At 46.4% G+C, this 20210-nt stretch overlaps 1 protein-coding gene across 1 annotated transcript; it reads right to left on the bottom strand.

Annotated features, from left to right (window-relative positions):
- Positions 1-9031: 9031 nt before the first annotated feature.
- On the bottom strand, positions 9032-19286 carry ZC2HC1B (zinc finger C2HC-type containing 1B). The gene is made up of 7 exons (XM_065401439.1): positions 19262-19286; positions 18964-19028; positions 18521-18640; positions 17187-17325; positions 13302-13432; positions 12175-12295; positions 9032-9126 (listed from the first exon to the last, which is right to left on the bottom strand). The coding sequence occupies exons 1-7, from the start codon at positions 19284-19286 to the stop codon at positions 9032-9034; spliced, it is 696 nt and encodes a 231-aa protein (XP_065257511.1).
- Between the last annotated feature and the right edge of the window lie 924 nt (positions 19287-20210).

The raw sequence follows: 20210 nt of genomic DNA, 5'->3' as shown, positions 1-20210 counted from the left end.
GCCCTGGGCTGGAATCTGGTAGAGAGGGAGGGCCCAAGTCCCCCTATCATACCTTCTTAATGACTGAGGTACCTCTGCCAGGGAAGCAAGGGGCCAGAAGTCAGGCATGCCAGCCACTTGGCTGCCTGGTCCTCCGAGCACCCTATTACAATCACAATGATGTTTAAAAATAATTTTAAATATCTTGATGGTATCCTCTTTTAACCAGTCATAAATGGGGCAGAACAATTTACCAAAAAGAAAAAAAAAAAAAATCAATTATGCTTTAAAAAGGGCACTAGAAAATAATGTGTATCCCAGAAAAGAAACTAAGCAAGTTTGTAAACTTCAGCTTGCACATTGTATTGTAATCAGTAACACATAGTTGTCTTCCATGTAATAAACTGTGTGACAAGTTGGAATGCAGATGGTTTTATGGAACTGTTTTCCTAGGATCTTCAGTAGCAATGCTGTACAAGTAAAGGCAGCCATTTCAAGTCATGGGTGATCTGCCACCTTATCTTCTGCTTTGTGCTGGGAGTCTGAAATCAGTGAAGTGACATTTACTTACTACTAGTACTGGAACAAACCCTTCATATCGTGTTACTTATATTTTTTCCTAACAAAATAAGGTTAAACCAAAGCAACAGAAACAACATAAATAATCACAGCCAGTTAGATGAACTCAGCCAAGCATGGAATAACTATTTAGGCATTCATGAAAGGCTCTATATGTTCATGCACTGAAACTGAGTAGAAAAAAGGAACAAAAAATGCTTAACCCATAATCAGACACATTCTTCTGTTTTTAAATTAAAAAAATATTAAAACACACTGCCCATGAACCTGACATACCTTTATATGTAATAAAAGAATAAACTGAATGGGCCTTGGCCAGGTGGGTGAAAGCTAGGGCATTTCTTATTAGACTGCCCCACCCTTTACTTATGCTAGAGTTGACTGGACACTTTCAAACTTGACAAATTCTTTGCATATATTTTTTGGAAGTTTTCACAGAAACTGCTTGCTCTGTTATCAGTTTATCGAGTGGTTAAAATTTTTCAATAATTTAAATTTCAATGAAAAAATTGGATTTTTCAGATTTTTTCTACTTTCTAACTGATTCCTTTGTTGCTTGTGGATTATGGAATACTTCTCAAAGTGGTATTTTCCCTAGTGTTAAATCTTCTCATGCCTAGGGCCAGTGGAAATTGGCAGCAAATTTTCCCTATTTACTGGAATTTTTGCCCTGGATTTTGCAGATATTTTTGTAGGGTTACCATATTTCCACAATCAAAAAAGAGGACACTGGGGGGGGGGGGGGGGGACAGGAAGCCCCGCCCTAGCCCCACCCCACCCCCATCCACTCCCTCCCACTTCCCACCCCCTGACTGCCCCCCTCAGAACTCCAACCCCCCCTGCTTCTTGTCCCCTGACTGCCCCGACCCTTATCCACTCGCATGGGTGGCAGGGTTGTAGAAATTTTGGTGGTGCCCAGAACCCACCCTGCCTAAGGCTCTGGGAGGGGGGTTGGGTGGGGGGAGGAGGTCTGGGGTGCAGGTCCTGGGCTGGGGATTAGGGTGCAGGAGGGGTGCAGGTTCTGGGATAGAGTTTGGGTGCTGGGTGCAGGCTCCGGGCTGGGGCAGGGGGTGGGTGTGCAGGAGGGGGTGAGGGGTGCAGGCTCTGGGATGGAGTTTGGGGGTGGGAGGCGGTGTGTGGGAAGGGGGGAGGGAGTTTGGGGATAGGAGGGGATGCAGGGGTGAGGGCTGTGGGTCTGAGGATGAGGGGTTCATGATGCAGGAGGGGGCTCAGGGATGGAGCAGAGGATTAGGGTGTGGGGGGATGAGGGCTGGGGCTGAGGGGTTTGGGGCGTTGGAGAGGCTCAGGGCTAGGGTGGAAGGGCAGGGTAAGGGCAGCCTGTCTTCCCAAAGGTAGATGGGGGACACTAGGACCCGGAGGCAGCAGACAAGGGAGAGGCAGGCGGAGGCCGGGGACCCATCCAACACTCCCCCGCTCCCTGACTGCCCCCCCCCGGACTCCCCTTACCATTCTGGCTCCACGTGTTTGCAAAACACGCTGCCCGGTGGGTCGGTTTGTGTGTTACACAGGGCTGCAGACGGGGTGGGGGGGAGCAGGGGAGGGCTCTGGCTGCTGGAGGCCAATGGGAGTGGGTCAATCGGCCCAGCCGCCCAATCAGCAGCTGCACTCTGCATGGAAGGGAGGGAGGGAGGCGAGGGAGAAAAACCCCCGGACATTTTAACCTTGTTACCAATTCCTCCCGGACGGCTATTTAGAGACGCAAAAGCCGGACATGTCCGGGGAAATACGGACGGATGGTAACCCTAAATTTTGGAAAAATCCACTGGATTTTTAAAAGAAAATTCATACCAAATTATGTTTGTTTTTATTGAATAATTTGAAATAAAACTGTTGCCCAGTCTTGTTTTAAAATTTCTTGCCCACCAAGTTCAGAGCTTTCAGTGCCTATTTGAGATTTTCACATGAACCCTCCCCTGCCTTGGAGACCTTCCACTCCCCCATCAGACATTTTCTCTGTCCTCGACCTCGCAGGCCCCATGCTAAGGACAAAAATTATATTCTAGACATAATATTCAATTATTGGTAAAATGTAAAACTTGAAATCTGTATGGAATGTACTTTCATATAGCCTACCCATGCTTGGTAAGTATCATAGCTGGATGTTTCTATTAGTATACTTCAGAGTGATTATTCCACTGAGAGCAACAGGACACTTCATAGTTCTTAAAGCTAATGTTTCTCGGGGTATGTCTATACAGCAAAGAAAAACCTGTGGCTGGCCCATGCCAGCCAACTTGGGCTCACGGGGCTCAGGCTGCGCGGCTGTTTCATTGCATTGTAAACTTCCAGGCATGGGCTGGAGCCTGTGCTTTGGGACCCTGCAAGGTGGGAGGGTCCTAGAGCCCAGGTTCCAGCTCGTGCCCGAAAGTCTACACAGCAATGAAACAGCCGCGCAGCCCGAGCCCAAGTCTGAGTCGGCTGGCATGGGCCAGCTGCGGATGTCTGATTGCTGTGTAGACATACCCACTGTGTCTGCAGACTTAGGCCTGGTCTACACTACGAGTTTAGGTCGACTTTAGCTGCGTTAAGTCGACTTAAGCCTGGACACGTTTACACGACGAAGCCCTTTCTTTCGACTTAAAGGGCCCTTTAAACCGGTTTCTTTACACCACCTCGACGAGGGGATTAGCGATAAAATCGGCCTTATGGGGGTCGGAATTGGGTAGTGAGGACGGAATTCGACATTAGTGGCCTCCGGGAGCTATCCCACAGTGCTTCATTGTGACCGCTCTGGACAGCACTCTCATCTCAGATGCACTGGCCAGGTAGACAGGAAAAGCCCCGCGAACGTTTGAATTTCATTTCCTGTTTGCTCAGCGTGGAGAGCACAGGTGACCACGCAGAGCTCATCAGCACAGGTAACCGTGATGGAGTCCCAGTCCCAGTCCCAGGATCGCAAAAAAGCTCCAGCCTGGACCGAACGGGAGGTACGGGATCTGATCGCCATCTGGGGAGATGAAGCAGTGCTGGCTGAACTCCGAAACAGTAAAAGAAATGGCAAAACATTAGAAAAGATCTCCAAGGCCATGAAGGACAGAGGCCATAACAGGGACGCACAGCAGTGCCGCGTGAAAATTAAGGAGCTAAGGCAAGCCTACCACAAAGCCAGAGACGCAAACGGAAGGTCCGGGGCTGAGCCGCAAACATGCCGCTACTACGAGGAGCTGCATGCCATTCTAGGGGGTGCAGCCACCAGTAGCCCAAGCGTGTGCTATCAGTCCCTCTCTGGAGACAGGGAAGCGGGTTCGGCGGACGAGGAAGATGAGGATGGAGAGAACATCATAGATAGCTCACAGCAGCAAGGAAGCGGAGAAACCAGTTTCCCCAACAGCCAGGATATGTTTGTCACCCTGGACCTGGAGCCAGTAACCCCCGAACTCACCCAAGACCCTGTGGGCACACAGGGGACCTCTGGTGAGTGTACCTTTGTAAATATTACACATGGTTTAAAAACAAGTGTGTTTAATGATTAATGATTAATTTGCCCTGGCAATCGCGGCCAGTACAGCTACTGGAAAAGTCTGTTAACGTGTATGGGGATGGAGCGGAAATCCTCCAGGGACATCTCCAGAAAGCTCTCCTTCATGTACTCCCAAAGCCTTTGCAAAAGGTTTCTGGGGAGGGCTGCCTTATCCCGTCCGCCATGGTAGGACACTTTACCACGCCAGGCCAGTAGCACGTAGTCTGGAATCATTGCATAACAAAGCATGGCAGCGTATGGTCCCGGTGTTTGCTGGCATGCAGACAACATCCATTCCTTATCGCTCTTTGTTATCCTCAGGAGAGTGATATCATTCACGGTCACCTGGTTGAAATGGGGCGATTTTATTAAGGGGACATTCAGAGGTGCCCCTTCCTGCTCTGCTGAACAGAAATATTCCCCGCTGTTAACCACGCGGTGGGGGGGAGGGGTGAAATGACCAACCCAGAGAATTGGGTGTGTGGGGGAGGGGAGTTAGTTGGGTTTGTGCTGCATGTTAAACCTTAAACCTCAGCCCCTCCTTTTACATTGCAAACCCATTTTAAATGGCCAACCCAACGGGTGCTTGGTATGGTTAATGAGAGCAGTACTGTTTTAAACCATCCCCACTTGTTAACAAGGTTAAAAAAGCCCAAAGACTGTGTCTTACCATGGCTGCCTGCAAGCTGAAATCTGTGGCCTGGCACTGCGTGAGTGATCTCTCACACCAAACCGGCAGTCCCTCAATATAAGAGGAAAAATGCGACCTTGTAACGAAAGCACATGTGCTGTGTGATGTGAACAGCAAAATCTAACGTGAAAGAGTGTACCCATTGTTCTCAGAAATGTATCTTTTTTAAACAACTCTCCCTTCTCCTCCACCAGCTGCAAATGTTTCACCTTCACAGAGGCTAGTGAATATTCGAAGAAGGAAGCGAAGGACGCGTGACGAAATGTTCACTGAACTACAGACTGCCTCCCACGCTGACAGAGCACAGCAGAATGCGTGGAGGCAGTCAACGACTGATTTTAAAAAAGCCCAATATGAGCGAGAGGAGAGGTGGCGGGCTGAAACGCAGGCTGAAGAGGAGAAGTGGCGTGAACTTGTACTCAGAAAGCAAGAGTCGATGCTCCGGCTGCTGGAGCATCAAAGTGATATGCTCCTGCGTATGGTTGAGCTGCAGGAAAGGCAGCAGGAGCAGAGACCGCCGCTACAGCCCCTCTGTAACCAACAGCAGGAGCAGAGACCGCCGCTACAGCCCCTCTGTAACCAACAGCAGGAGCAGAGACCGCCGCTACAGCCCCTCTGTAACCACCAGCCCTCCTCCCCAAGTCCCATTGCCTCCTCACCCAGACGCCCAAGAACACGGTGGGGGGGCCTCCGGCCACCCAATCACTCCACCCTAGATGATTTCCACAGCAATAAGTTTTAAAGTTTTAAAGTGCAGTGTGTCCTTTTCCTTCCCTCCTCCCCCACCCATCCCGGGCTACCTTTGCAATTATCCCCCTAGTTGTGTGCTCAATTAATAAAGAATGCATGAATGTGAAGTAACAATGACTTTATTGCCTCTGCAAGTGGTGCTTGAAGAGGGGAGGGTAGGGGAGGTTGGGGTGCTTGGTTTACAGGGTAGTAGAGTTAACCGGGTGCGTGGGGGGGGCTGCGATTTCATCAAGGAGAAACAAACAGAAGTTTCACACCAAATCCTGCCCAGTCACAAAACTAGTTTTCAAAGCCTCTCTGATGCGCACCGCGCCCTGCTGTGCTGCTCTAACCGACCTGGTGTCTGGCTGCGCGTAATCAGCGGCCAGGCGATTTGCCTCTACCTCCCACCCCGCCATAAATGTCTCCCCCTTACTCTCACAGATATTGTGGAGCGCACAGCAAGTAGCAATAACAATGGGGATATTCTTTTCGCTGAGGTCACAGCGAGTCAGTAAGCTGCGCCAGCGCGCTTTTAAACGCCCAAATGCACATTCCACCACCATTCGGCACTTGCTCAGCCTGTAGTTGAACAGGTCCTGACTCCTGTCCAGGCTGCCTGTGTATGGCTTCATGAGCCATGGCATTAAGGGGTAGGCTGGGTCCCCAAGGATCACGATAGGCATTTCAACATCCCCAATGGTTATTTTCTGGTCCGGGAAGAAAGTCCCTTCCTCCAGCTTTCGAAACAGAAGAGAGTGCCTGAAGACGCGAGCATCATGTACCCTTCCCGGCCAGCCCACGTTGATGTCGGTGAAACGTCCCTTGTGATCCACCAGGGCTTGCAGCAGCATTGAAAAGTACCCCTTGCGGTTTATGTACTCGGTGGCTTGGTGCGCCGGTGCCAAGATAGGGATATGGGTTCCGTCTATCGCCCCACCACAGTTTGGGAATCCCATTGCAGCAAAGCCATCCACTATGTCCTGCACGTTTCCCAGAGTCACTACCCTTGATATCACCAGGCCTCTCATTGCCCTGGCAACTTGGATCACAGCAGCCCCCACAGTAGATTTGCCCACTCCAAATTGATTCCCGACTGACCGGTAGCTGTCTGGCGTTGCAAGCTTCCACAGGGCTATCGCCACTCACTTCTCAACTGTGAGGGCTGCTCTCATCCTGGTATTCTGGCGCTTCAGGGCAGGGGAAAGCAAGTCACAAAGTTACATGAAAGTGCCCTTACGCATGCGAAAGTTTCGCAGCCACTGGGAATCGTCCCAGACCTGCAACACGATGCGGTCCCACCAGTCTGTGCTTGTTTCCCGGGCCCAGAATCGGCGTTCCATGGCATGAACCTGCCCCAGTAACACCATGATTTCCACATTGCTGGGGCCTGTGCCTTGTGAGAGGTCCATGTCAATTTCCTCATCACTATCGTCGCCGCGCTGCAATCGCCTCCTCCTCCTCAGCTGGTCCTCCTGGTTTTGCTTTGGCATGTCCAGGCTCTGCATATACTCCAGGACAATGCGCGTGGTGTTCATAGTGCTCATAATTGCCGCGGTGATCTGAGCGGGCTCCATGATCCCAGTGCTAGCTATGGCGTCTGGTCTGAAAAAAGGCGCGAAACTAGTATCTAAAGACCAGGGGAAGAAGGGAGGGAGGGAGGGAGGGAGGGAGGGAGGGGCGGGCGACTGACGACATGGCGTACAGGTACAGGGAATTAAAATCAAGAAAGGTGGCTGTGCATCAGGGAGAAATACAAACAACTGTCACACAGAATGCCCCCCCCCCCCCCCCCCGAGATTGAACTCCTAAGCCTGGGTTTAGCGGGCCGTTGATTTGACGGAGGGAGGGGGGAAGGAAATGAATACAGAACAAATCTATTTTTTACATCTTAAGACGACAGTGCAGCATGACTGATAGCCCTCGGCATTTTCTGGGTGCTTGGCAGCCAATACTTGGCAGCAAATAGTATACTACGACTGGTAACCATCATTGTCCAACGAGGACGGTTAAAGGCAAGGGGTTGCTGCTGTGTAGCAATGTAGCCCCACGTGTGCCAGCCACATGTCTGCCAGCACCCAGATCGCCCTCGGCCTTTTCTGGGTGCTTAGCAGACAGTACTTGGCAGCAAATAGTATACTACGACTGGTAACCATCATTGTCCAACGAGGACATCTATGAGCATTTCAGGCAACCTGTAAATTTACTTGCTTTCAGACCTGAGGAAAGCTCTTCTTTCAGATCTGCTGAGCACCCAGATCGCCCTCGGCCTCTTCTGGATGCTCAGCAGACAATACTGACAGGACGGTTACCAGTCGTAATAAACCATCTACTGCCAAAAGGCAAGGGGCTGGTGCAATGCAGCCCTACGGCTGCCAGCCCCACAGCTACCAGCATCCCGAGCGCCGATGAAGGCTACTACTCATGCTGCACCGTCTACCGCCAAAAGGCAGTAAGCTGCTGCTGCTGTTTAGCAATGCAGTCCCACGTTTGCCGGCACCCGGAAGACATATGGTGACGGTGAGCTGAGCTGAGCGGGCTCCATGCTTGGCGTGGTATGTTGTCTGCACAGGTAACCCAGGTAAAAAGGCGCGAATCTATTGTCTGCCGTTGCTGTGACGGCGGGGGAGGGGCGTGACGCAATGTACCCAGAACCCCCCGCGGCACTGCTTTGCATCATTCGGGCATTGCGATCTCAACCCATAATTCCAATGGGCGCCGGAGACTCCGGGAACTGTGGGATAGGTACCCATAGGCACCCATAGTGCAATGCGCCGGAAGTCGACGCTAGCCTCGGTACTGTGGACGCGGTCCGCCGACTTCATGCACTTAGAGCATTTTATGTGGGGACACACACAGTCGGCTGCATAAAACCGGTTTCTATAAAACCGGCTTCTATAAATCCGACCTAATTTTGTAGTGTAGACAAGCCCTTAGTCAGAAAGCACTATCAGTTTACATTGAAACTGTTCCCTTACCTGCCAAAAGAGTTCCACCCAACACTTGAGAAAGCTCAAGTTCTATAGAAAAGAATACCAGAAACACCCATAAGGAGACCCTCCCGTCACAGAATGGGTGGAAATTCTGCTACATTAACTTCCAGTGGCCCTAGTTGTGACATATTTCTACATACTGTATATGTTGTTTACATTTAACAAGCCTAGCAAATCTGATCATTTGATTAACCTTATTGTAAAATATACATCGGCTTGGCAGAATGAGTTTTCTAAAAATAATTTTGATGGCTATCAACTTTTTTCAATTTTTTAATCAATTTAAATTTTCATGATTGTGGGAAGTTAGGGTCAGAATTATTTAATGACAATAGATGTTAAGATTAAGAAGTTAAAGCTTTATAACTGTTAAAACAAATTGTCAACATCACAAATCAAAACAATACCAAGTAAATATCCTTGAAGCAAACTCTAATAACTTCTCAAGCATTGTTTTTGTCTATCTGTAAATTTTGTATTTGATATTTGTCACTTTGTATGCGTGTACAGTGAAATTGATGTTTACCAACATTTACTGATAAAAATCTAATCCTTCCGAGCCTCAGTATAAAATATTTCTTACCGAGAATCTCCTGAAGTATTTTTTCCAAAGGGCACACCAGATGTTTTTTTGGTTCTCTCTGGCATTTCAGCAGAGGACTGCACAGCAGGGCCTTTAAAAGCACAGTAATATATCTCAATTTTTATATTAAATGAATTATTGCAAAATACACACATACATATAACTGCCTGGGTTATACCTCCAATAATCATTAATGTAACATTTTTAAAACACAGTCTGATGGGGGGGCGGGGGGGGGGGGGGGGGGAGGAGGAACCCTAAAGAAGCATACCAAGCCCAACAATGGGATAGATAACAAATAGCACCTGATTTCTAACTTCCCACCCTGCTCCTAAAAAATACTGAGTGCCAAATTCAATGTGTTTGGTGTGTTTAAGGGTTTCTTGTTTTGCATGGGAAGACTGCTATAGCCTCCATGTTATCATTACTAATTTGTTGTCCGATGCACCTATATGCTTCAGATAAAGGGATGTCAAAATCAAATAAAAAGAAATCAGTGTAAGAGAAGAATGAACAAGTCATAATGTCTACTGACTGCAGTAAGACTAAAAATGTGGTTGCCCCTTGTGGGTCAAAAGAAACCTTGTCACACAGATTACACGCCCGCTGACAGCGGTGTCATATCAATAATACTTGGCACTTCATAGCACCTTTCATTCAGGGATCTCAAAAGGCAGAAGGATAATGGGGCTCTCCTCTTATAATTTGGGTAAATACTCATCTTTAAACACTCATTATAAAAGATCTCAGACTGAATTACAAGGAAAAGATTCCAGCATTTCCAGCCCAATAATGTGCAATTGCAATATATGTAAGAAATGAAAATAAGGACAGCAGATATATTGGAATTATAGTGACACCAAGTGGCAAGGGAAATTATTCTCATTTCTGCCCCATTCCTTCAACAAGGTCCACTATAACGGATAGAAAGATTCAGTTTACTAAACTGTATTTTTATTTCACATTAATATTAAACCAACATCAAGCTTGATCTAACGGATTTCAAATTGCTGCCATCTAAAAAATAACTATTATAGTATACAGAGGAATAATAATGGTGCAATACCCTTCTCATTACTCTTCTTCTCTTGCTTCTAGACACAATCTGGTCTTTGAGAGCAAAAGGAACATGTTGCAGCATTACTGAATTCTTCATTTAGCAAAATCCTTCACTGCCATTAACCTTACTTCTCAATAGTAGAGCTCAAATGCTAAAAACTAATTCTCTTCCTCAGGGACTACTACTGAAAAACCCTCTCTCCTCAGTTTCACTTTCTGGGGTCATGCATTTATTTGCATCATGCTGCAAGTATTGGGGTTCCAAGGCATGCAGGGGACTGTTTACATTTAAAAAATGCCTAGCTCACTTTTAATGCATTTCTAGTCGTTTTTGAAAACCCAAAGACTTAGAAAAAACAAAACCCAAGGTACAAAAGGATACAGACAAGTAATTTTTAAAAACTCCCCAATGCTTCCCACTTGGAAGTTTTAAAACCTCTCCCTCCCTCCCGCATTTCTTTTCTAAAGAGAGTGTTCTAGGGAAGTGAGTTCAGGACTAGGGCTGGTTGAAGATTTTCAATTGAAATTTTGCAATTGGAAAATGGGGTTTTGTCAAAATTGAAGTTTTTCTTTGGGAAAAGATTTTGTCGGCATTTTCCATTGAAAAAACTGAAATAATGTTTTTACTTTGGGTTGACATTAATCTCTGCATTTGCCTTAATTACTGTAGTGCCTTATGGAAGGTGTACTTCTGGGTCCCATAAAGAACCACACTGGTTCAGCCACAGAAGTCCCATGAAGCACTGCAGCATCTCAATAATAAGGAGACACTGTGATACATCAAGGAAGATGTAATCTGCCCAGGATGCAGAGGGGACCCAGAACCACAACTACCATGAGACACTGCAGTGGCTCAGCCAAATGCAGAGATTAATGTCAACTCAAAACAAAGCATTTGGGCATTTCCAAGTTGAAGTTTTTCGTTCTGTGAAATATTTTGCCATTTTAACTTTGTCCTGATTTGGGATGAAAAGGAATGTAGAAATACTAGTTTCCAACAGCATGGAAATCCCATTTTGTAATCAGCACCTCCTGAGTTCTAATTCTGCTTCTGCCACTGACTCAGTCACTGGCCGTGGGTCAAGACACTTAACTGCTCTGCCTCGGTTTTCTCACCCTGCACCTCCCAGGATTATTGTAAGGATTCCATTAGTTTTTGTGCAGCACTCTGAAGATGTGAAGTATATTAGTTCTGTGTGTTTGTCCTTTTCAATGGGGGGGGGGGAGAATAGCTCCTCCTGCTCATGACAGAATTAAGCTGAAATCTAAATTTCTTGTTCATTTAACAAGTTCTACACGTATAACACCTCCCCATCCTAGTCTACCAACACAGCCATATTTTCTTTGCCAGTCTGTGACACACTCACATGATCCAGTTACAAACATTGTTACATTTTGTCCACACAGCAGAAGTGTTGCTTTAAAAAAAATAAACCAAAAAAAAAAAACCACACAAGAACAACAAAACTACATTTGTGCAGCCACCCCGACCATGCTGCCTAACTGACTGTTGTAGTGCATTCTAGGAAAAGTCTCAGAAGCTACTCCCTAGTGCTTCAGCAGGTGTTACAGTGCCTGAACGATTTCTACACAGAATGACACCAAACAGCACAGGGGCCAATGCATTCTGGCATGTGCTTTCACAGGAAGGGTCTGATCCTACAAGTTGCTGAACATCCTCAAGGCCCATTGAATTCAATGAGAGCTGAAGGTGCTTGATGCTTCATGAGCTGCTCAGCACCTTGCAGGATTGGGCCCAGACTGCACAGACAGAGTGATGACTGGTTACAGGAAGACAGCTATCTACGGTAACTAGTCTATGCTGCTGGCAAGAGGTAACGCTGTTAGCTGCCGGGGTTACTAAAATAATGCTAACCATGTTGTTGGAGGATACAAACCGTTAGAGCCAACCAGGTCACTAACTGGGTACAAAACTGGCTAAGAGTGATGTTGCAGAGTAGCATCACCCTGTCCGCACTATTTGAGCAGTAGCAGTAACTGACGTCCAGTTGCAGAGTAGTAATGACCTTGTGCAAGTATTTCTGAATGTTCACTCACCCAACCGATTGCAACGCCTTACCTGCAATGGCAGCGTCTTGGGCTCTGTTCTGAAGCAGTGATTCCACAGCACTTGTTAAGGCTGGCTCTCTCCTTTGAGTCATTTGTTGCTTGCCCTGGTGAGGAGAACACAAGCAGTTTGCCTAGTTTCATGACAAAACTGACCAGGACTCAACTCCAGCAGAGATTTCGTGGAGGTGTTGAGAGCAGCCCATTTTCTTAATCCCCTCGGAGACAGCAGCAGCAGGCCAGGGCAGAGGGCAAGGCCACCAGTAGCTTGCTTCTTCCCCAAAGCATTGTTTTCCCATTCAGCCTAAAACAACCAAGACACTCAGAGAAGCAGCCCTTCAGTGACACCTGTAGGAATCTCCCCGTCAATGGCATCACCCCTTTGAGACACCCGGTTCTCCAGAATCTCCCTCTAATAGACACCCACCATCTTAACTATGGAGTATTTTAAGCCTTTTGGTGGTAGATAAAGAATTTTATCCTCAATTTTTTCCCCTCCATTGTAGGATTTACCTTTCCTTTCATCAGAAAGCTGATCCTCCTCTAAAATTGAAATACTTAAAAGAAAATGAACTGGTGGGCATAACAACAAGATTTTTACTTTGCTGATTACTAGTTACAAACTCCGTCTGTCACTCACTCTTTTTTTTATTAATGAACAATTTATGTTTTAATAAAATCTTTTTTAAAAAAATCTTTCAGTAGAAGTTGTATAAACATTGAATAAATACAGCAGCACAGGTCAAGACACAGAGGATTAACTCCACTTCGGAGGCTACCAAAGGAATTCGGCCTTTGATATATCCCTTAGGATAGTACAGTAGTACTCTGTATCCAGCATGGAAGCTGTATTAGTTTCCATTACTCTACAGTTGCTTTCCTGGAATCTGATTAGAGAAGAGTCTGAAGAAGCTATTTTCTCCTCAGCGTTTGCTACCACACTTTTCTGTAACTTCCTGCAGACAGAGGGGTTCTTTTTTGAAGCAACTCACATGGCATTTAATTAAAAAACCAAAAATATCATTAGCTTCACTGTGATTTAAAGCTACATATGAATGTGGCGCTTCCCTCCCTACATCACAACCCATTCTGTCTGGTGAGCCTGTCTGCAAGAAAACACAAGGCAAATGTGTTACTTACCGGGGCCTGTTTGGCTGCTTTCTGGCCTGGTGCAAAGACACGTCGTGTAGCTTGTTCTTTGCAAAAACTGATGTGCCTCTCTGCTGCAGCTTCGTTAAACCTTCTCAAGCAGTAAGGACACTGAATATAGTCTGATTACAACAAAGGAACAGGTATGATTGAGTCAACAGCTCATAAGATATTGAGAGAGCATTGACTACTCTCTGGGAGACTAGGACTCAGGAGACCTGGGATCAATTCCCAGCTTTGCCTGTCCTGCTGGGTGACCTTGAGCAAGTCGCTTCCCCTCACTGTGCCTCAATTTCCCCATCAATGCTAAGAACTGCCCTTGGCATTTTGTGTCAAGGTCATTAATGGTCAAAAGACTGATCCTTGAGGAACTCCATTAGTAACTTCCCTTCAGCCTGATAGTTCACCTATCAGTATGACTCATTGTAGTCTCCCCTTTAACCAGTTCCTTACCCACCTTTCAATTCTATGTTCATTCCCATCTTCTCAATTTAATAATTTCCCATGTGGAACTATATCAAATGCTTTACTGAAATCCAGATAGATTAGATCCACTGCATTTCCTTTGTCTAGAAAATTGAAGATCTTCTCAAAGAAAGAGATCTGGTTGGTGTACCTTTTGTAAAACCATGTTGTATTTTATCACCTTTACTGTTTTCCTCTGTCTTTTATTACTCTGTCTTTCAAAATTTGTTCTAAGACTTGGCATACAACCAAGATCAAACTAATGGTCCTTTAACTTAAATATATGTACTATATTTGCAGTTCTCCAGTCATAGGGTATAACCCCCGAGTTTATGGATTCATTAAAAATCCTTGCTATTGGGCTTGCAATTTCATGTGCCAATTCATTTAATGTTCTTGGATGGAGATTAGCTGGGCCCCCCAATTTGGTCTCATTAAGCTGTTTGTTTTGCTTTCACCTTGGATGTGGTAATTTCTACTTTCATATCCTTGTTCCCATTAGCCACCCTGTCATTGTCCCCAAGCTCCTCATTCCCGTTATTTAATACTGAGGCAAAGTATTTGTTTAGGTGTTGGGCCCTACCTAGAATTATCTTTAATCTCTACCCCATCCTTGATGTTTAGCAGTCCCACTTCTTTTCTTCTTTTCTTTTTAGTTATATGGCTAAATAACCTTTTACTATTGGTTTTAATGTCCTTTTGTAAGGTTTTTTGCAGTTCTCACTTTAGCCTCACATTTTTTGACCTCCAAAAGGTAGCTTTCCTTGCTGATCCCTCCCTTTTTCCATTCCTTGTAGGCTTTCTGCTTTCTTTTAATAGCCAGTTTGAGATGCTTGTTGAGCCAGTTTGGTCTTGCAACCCTTCTGTATGAGATTTCCCCTTTCCCCTCTCTTCTCGCCCCCTTCCCCTCCCCACTTTGAATGCAGGCTTCAGATAGTTTCTGCAACTTCGACTTAAAACGATTCCAAGGCTTCTCTACATTCAGATCCCTGAGTTCTTCAGTCCAGGCAACTTCCCTAAAAACTTAAGGGAATTAGTTAAAGTTTTCCTTTTTGAAATCAACGACCCTAGTTGCAGACGTACTTTTGTTTATTCTTCCATTTAGTTTAAACTGAATTAACTCGTGTACCTCTGTACCAGATGACTGGAGGATAGCAAATGTAATGCTGATTTTTACAAAAGGCTTCAGAGGCAATCCTGATACTTACAGGCTGGCAAGCCTAACTTCAGTACCAGGCAAATTGGTTGAAACTATAGTACAGAGATGGGCAAACTACAGCCTGCGGGCCACATCCGGCCCGCGGGACCGTCCTGCCCGGCCCCTGAGCTCCCGGCCGGGGAAGCTAGTCCCCGGCCCCTCCCCTGCTGTCCCTCCTCCCCCGTAGCCTCACCTCACCTCGCCACGCCACCAGCGGTCTGGCCCGCCGCTCCCAGGCAGTACGGGTGGCGTGACTGGCTGCGGCAGGGCTGCGAGTTTCTGCTGCTCTGAGCAGCATGGTAAGGGGGCGGGGGGTTGGATAAGGGGCAGGAGGTCCCCGGGGGCAGTCGGGACAGGGAGCAGGGGGCGGTTGGATGGGGTGGAGATTCTGAGGGGGGGGCAGTCAGGGGACAGGGAGCAGGGGGGATTGAATAGGGGGTGGAGTCCTGGGGGGTGGTTGGGGCGGGGGTCCCAGGAGGGGGCGGTCAGGGGACAAGTAGCAGGGGGGGTTGGATGGGTTGGGGGTTCTGAGGGGGCAGTCGGGGCAGGAAGTGGGAGGGGGTGGATAAGGGGCAGGGGCCAGGCTGTTTGGGGAGGCACAGCCTTCCCTACCCGGCCCTCCATACAGTTTTGCAATGCCGATGTGGCCCTTGGACCAAAAAGTTTGCCCACCCCTGCTATAGTATATAGTACAGTAATCCTTTTGGTTAATCACATTGCCATTTTTTTTGTTAAATGTCTGATTTTTCTAGAGTTTTATTCAATTTTATTTTTTTTAAAACCAAGCATAATATAATCCTCCACATTTATGTGAAGAAATGCTACTCTGTGATCCAAGCTACACATCCTCAATGTAGCGCTCTCTTGCCCACTCTGTATTCATTCCACATGTGGAACTCCAGTTGTGCTCAGTGAATGCAGAATAGAGATTTGTAGTGCAATATCAGAGGGGAGAGAAACTCCCATTGATTTCAGTAGGCTTTGGACCAAGCCCTGTATGCAGTGATGAGCTGCCAAAATCGTAAAAACTGGTTCCCTCCTCACCCCACGAGGGGGTCGTGGCCCACCCCCCAGTGACCCCTGCCCCATCCACCCCCCTTCCCTGTCCCCTGACTGCCCCCCACCGCTCCATCCAACCCCTCCTCTCATTCCTGATGGCCCCCCGGGACCCCTGCCCCATCCAACCACCTGATGGAAACAGCTGATTCGCGGGAAGCAGGGGAGAGGAGAAGCAGGGCAGAGCATTCATGGGAGGAGGCAGAGCTGAGGTGAGCTGGGGCCGTGGCGGGGAGTGCTTGTTAAATTTAAATGCCCTTTTAGAACCAGTTGTCCCACACATGCTCAGGGTCTAACAGATCACCATATTTGGGGTCAGGAAGGAATCCCCCCCCACACACACACACGCTCTAGGACAGATTGGAAAAGACCATGGTGGGTTTTTGCCTTCCTCTGCAGCATGGGTCACTTACTGGTTTGAACTAGAGTAAATGGTAGATTCTCTGTAACTTGAAGTCTTTAATGATTTGAGGACTTCAATGACTCAGCCAGGGGTTATGGGCCTGTTGCAGGAGTGGGTGAAGTTCTGTGGCCTGTGATGTGCAGGAAGTCAGACTAGATTATCATGATGGTCCTTTTTGGCCTTAAAGTCTATGAGAAGCAAGAGGCTCAACTTTCAAAGGTGCTGAGCACCCACACCTCCCTCACTGACCTCTGAAAATCCAAAAGGTGAAATTCATCCCAATGCAGAGGGCCAGCATGAGGCCTATTCCTGACTTACAGTTTATTCCAAGTGGTAAGGGATGAATTTCACCCTTTGTTAGTCAATGCCAGAGTCAGGACTAGAACCCAAGCATCCCAACTCCCACCTCAGAGCTCTGCTACTAGACTGATGAGTTGCTACCATTAAGGTTGAAAGGTCCAATTATTTTTCTTCCTCTGCAATTCATCTATGTTGCTCTACTTTTCCCTGATTCTCTCCTACTACTACTTACTGAATGCAGAAACCCTCTTTAGCTGCTCCTAGGGCTGCCCCTAATTCATGCTCTGCTCCACCACTACATTTTAAAAACAATCAGGAATGAGGGAGTTAATGTTCACCTTGGGTTGCGCAGAATGGAGTAAAGCTGAAGCCCATCTGTGAATAACAGGAGCTCATTGTTTTACCAAAGATAAGCAAGCACAAGAGCAGCAGTAAGTGAAACTAAATCACAAACCTGGATTGACGCTTGGAGGTGGAGGAGGAGGAAGGGGTCGGCCCTCTTTCATGGCTTTTGTGACTTGCTTGGCTGACTGAATAGCATTAATAAAGTCCTCATGCCGCTGTCTCCAGTTAGATTTCTTTTCTGGTTGTTTCTGTAAAGGAAATGTATTGCAACAAACTCTATATATCCATCTATGGGGATATATAAAGACTTTGACTGAGGGTTCTTTGCTAAATAAAATTTCAAGAGGAAGAAGAAATATTAGAAACAGAACAAAATCTTAGTAAGACTCAGAAAAGTGGATTTGACCTATCTCCCCATCCTCACAAATTAACCAGTGCTCCAAGGGACCAATAAAAGAATAGCCTCTCATATCAAGACATTTAGGTCACAGAGGACTATAGTTTATACTGGATGAAATATGAAAGTTAGCATGACAATCACCTCTCCCCCCCCCCTTTGATCTCCTCATATTTTTTGCCGCTTCTCTCAATCAGTCAAAGTCTGAAATTGGATTCTGCATAGCCTGCTGCTGTTACTAGATCAGCAGCAGCAAACCCTCATCAGCCCTGGCTGATATCATCAGCCCGGGCTGGGATTATTTAGTTGGGGTTGGTCCTGCTTTGAGCAGGGGGTTGGACTAGATAACCTCCTGAGGTCTCTTCCAAACCTAATCTTCTATGATAAACAGCACACAACCATAGTATTGGCATCTGTGAGACAAATGCTGTGTATGTGCCCCAGTCCTGCTTAGACCCTATGGTTACCACAGCAATATAGATAATGATCTTCCTTAAATAAAGGAATAAAAATTGCTTACTGTTTGAATTTAATAGCAATAAAGCTCTGCAGCTTTGTCCTTGGGACTTTACAGGCCACAGATGGCTCTTGAGCTGAACCTTGAGCATTCCTGCACCAGATCAGTGTCCTACCATCACTTCCTCTCACGGACCTAACTAGAGAGGAAGCTGTCAGAAGCTTGTATGTTATTCATATGTTTTATTTTTAAGGAAGACTCCTATAAGAACTGAGGCCTCCATGTGTTCCGAACAGTTTCACTGTACACCAGCATGGCTCTTGCACTGAGAAGAAGCCTCAAGTTATGGAGGCAACAAGCCACTTATTAGCACTTGATAAAGACCAAAGGCTAGGGCAGGGGACAGGGGAAGGCAAGAACAAAGCCAGACCCAGTCGAGGAGACAGCATTTCCCAAGAGAGAATGCCACACACAGTGAAGAACCCTAGGCTCATTCAGGACACCCATTCATCGCTGGAGTGAATGACAACATTCGTTGACCAAAGATATTAGAATGAAGGCAACATGCCTGCTACAATTTCAACAATACCTTTGGTGGTGGCTGTTTCTTCACTGAGAGAATTTCAGTTCCCTGCAGTCTCTGTTTCAAAGAATTGAAAGGTTTGCGCTTTTTGTTGAAGACTTTCCTGCATATTGGCTCGTGCCTTAACTGGGATGCAAAGAAAAAACAAAATCTTATGGCAAAGACCTTATGTTCTGCTAATGCTGCTTCTGTCTAAGGCATTATAATTATTTCTGCCTCACTCTGGAATATTGCTAGATCAGAGAAAGCACAAATAACCTATTTACACCACAGGGCAGGACAGTACTCTGACTGATCTGATCAGTATTCAGTCTTCTTTTTTCCACAGACAGAGTGAAAATTCCTTTCAACATCTGTCTTTAACCTACTGGCATTTACTGCCCCATCCCCCACCATTCCCCCACAGATGCATAAAACTTAAAGTAGAGGGGGAAAAGCTTTTGTTTTACCAGAACATCTTGTGCAAAATGTCTTCCACAGGTTTCACAGGCTAGCAAATCTTGACTTCTGGCAGCTGTATAAAATTCAACATATCAAACTATTAGTTTCACAGGATTTCTTGCCCTCACCTCCCAAAATCAATGGTAAGAGCAGGCCCTATGATTTCTGGAACTGGTTGTATAAAGGGCACTTTCGCACAACGAAAGTCACCTGTGGGTTTTTTCTTCCCCCTTTTGTGATCTCTTCACCTCAGTGGTGGGGTAAATTTCATACCCCACAGGCCTCCATTTCCTCTGTTTGTCTTACCAACTGGAGGAGCCAGCTTCACCATTTCCATACGAGTTACTTTACAGTTTAATATAAGAAATGTTAGGGGTTACCATTCAACTGAAGACTTACCAAGTGGCACATTTAGATACTAGTATGATAAATGCCTAAATGGTTAAATTCTAACTTCGGCTCTAAGCCAACTGAACTTCTCCTATATACTTATTCTAATGTCCTACTCTCTGCTATTGGAGACAGGTATCTTTAGCATGTCACCCTTTGACATCTCACCCTCCGAGCTGTTGGCTTCCTCCCTAGTCCTGCTCCTTCCCCACTGCCCAATGGAAGGAGAGGCTCATGAATCCCCCTCCCTCCTGCCCAGCTGCCAGCTCTGTTTTAACTCTCCACTGTCTCTAGCCTATTGCTTTTCCTGTACCTGTTCCCTGACTGAGAAAGGAGTGATGGACAGGTCATGTTGTGACTCTGGGGAGATGGTGTAGTGTGAGGACAAACACAAGAGCCATGTTTAAGCACCAACTGGAGAACTCCTCAACCAGAAAATTCCTACCTTTATTAAACTCCCAGCTGCAAACACATCCTGGTCCTCCAGAGAGGACCAGGAATGCTATAAACCCACCACATCTCCCTTTCTTTATAATAAAAGATTAAACACTAAGACAACATACACACACACACACACACACACACACACACACACACTTACTTCAAAATGAACTTTAAATGCAATTGATAAGGGGCTATAGTAGTGCAAATAGTTTTAAGGAATTAAATAGTCCTGAGCAGTATTCTAAAGTTCAAGTCTTTGAAGGGGTCTGATCAGTCTTCCAGGCCATGTTCTCATTTCCATATTGAGTTTGTGCAGGGAGTTCCCTGTGGAGGAGGATCACTTTCCGACAAAGTACCTGCAGGTTCCAGATCCTCTCTTTGTTGTCAGGAAACACTGCAGATGAACCTGATCCCTCCAGAG

The sequence above is a fragment of the Emys orbicularis genome, chromosome 3 (assembly GCF_028017835.1).
Source record: "Emys orbicularis isolate rEmyOrb1 chromosome 3, rEmyOrb1.hap1, whole genome shotgun sequence".
Taxonomy (NCBI): domain Eukaryota; kingdom Metazoa; phylum Chordata; order Testudines; family Emydidae; genus Emys; species Emys orbicularis.
This window is presented reverse-complemented; position numbering and strand designations above follow the sequence as displayed.

Excerpts from the sequence above, each read along its gene's own strand:
- ZC2HC1B (XM_065401439.1), bottom strand. The coding sequence starts at position 19,286 with ATGGTGAAGCTGGCTCCTCCAGTTG. Across the intron at positions 17,326-18,520 it reads AGAAACAGCCACCACCAAAG|AAACAACCAGAAAAGAAATC; the intron begins GTATTGTTGAAA and ends TTTCCTTTACAG. Across the intron at positions 9,127-12,174 it reads CCAAGACGCTGCCATTGCAG|GCCCTGCTGTGCAGTCCTCT; the intron begins GTAAGGCGTTGC and ends GTGCTTTTAAAG.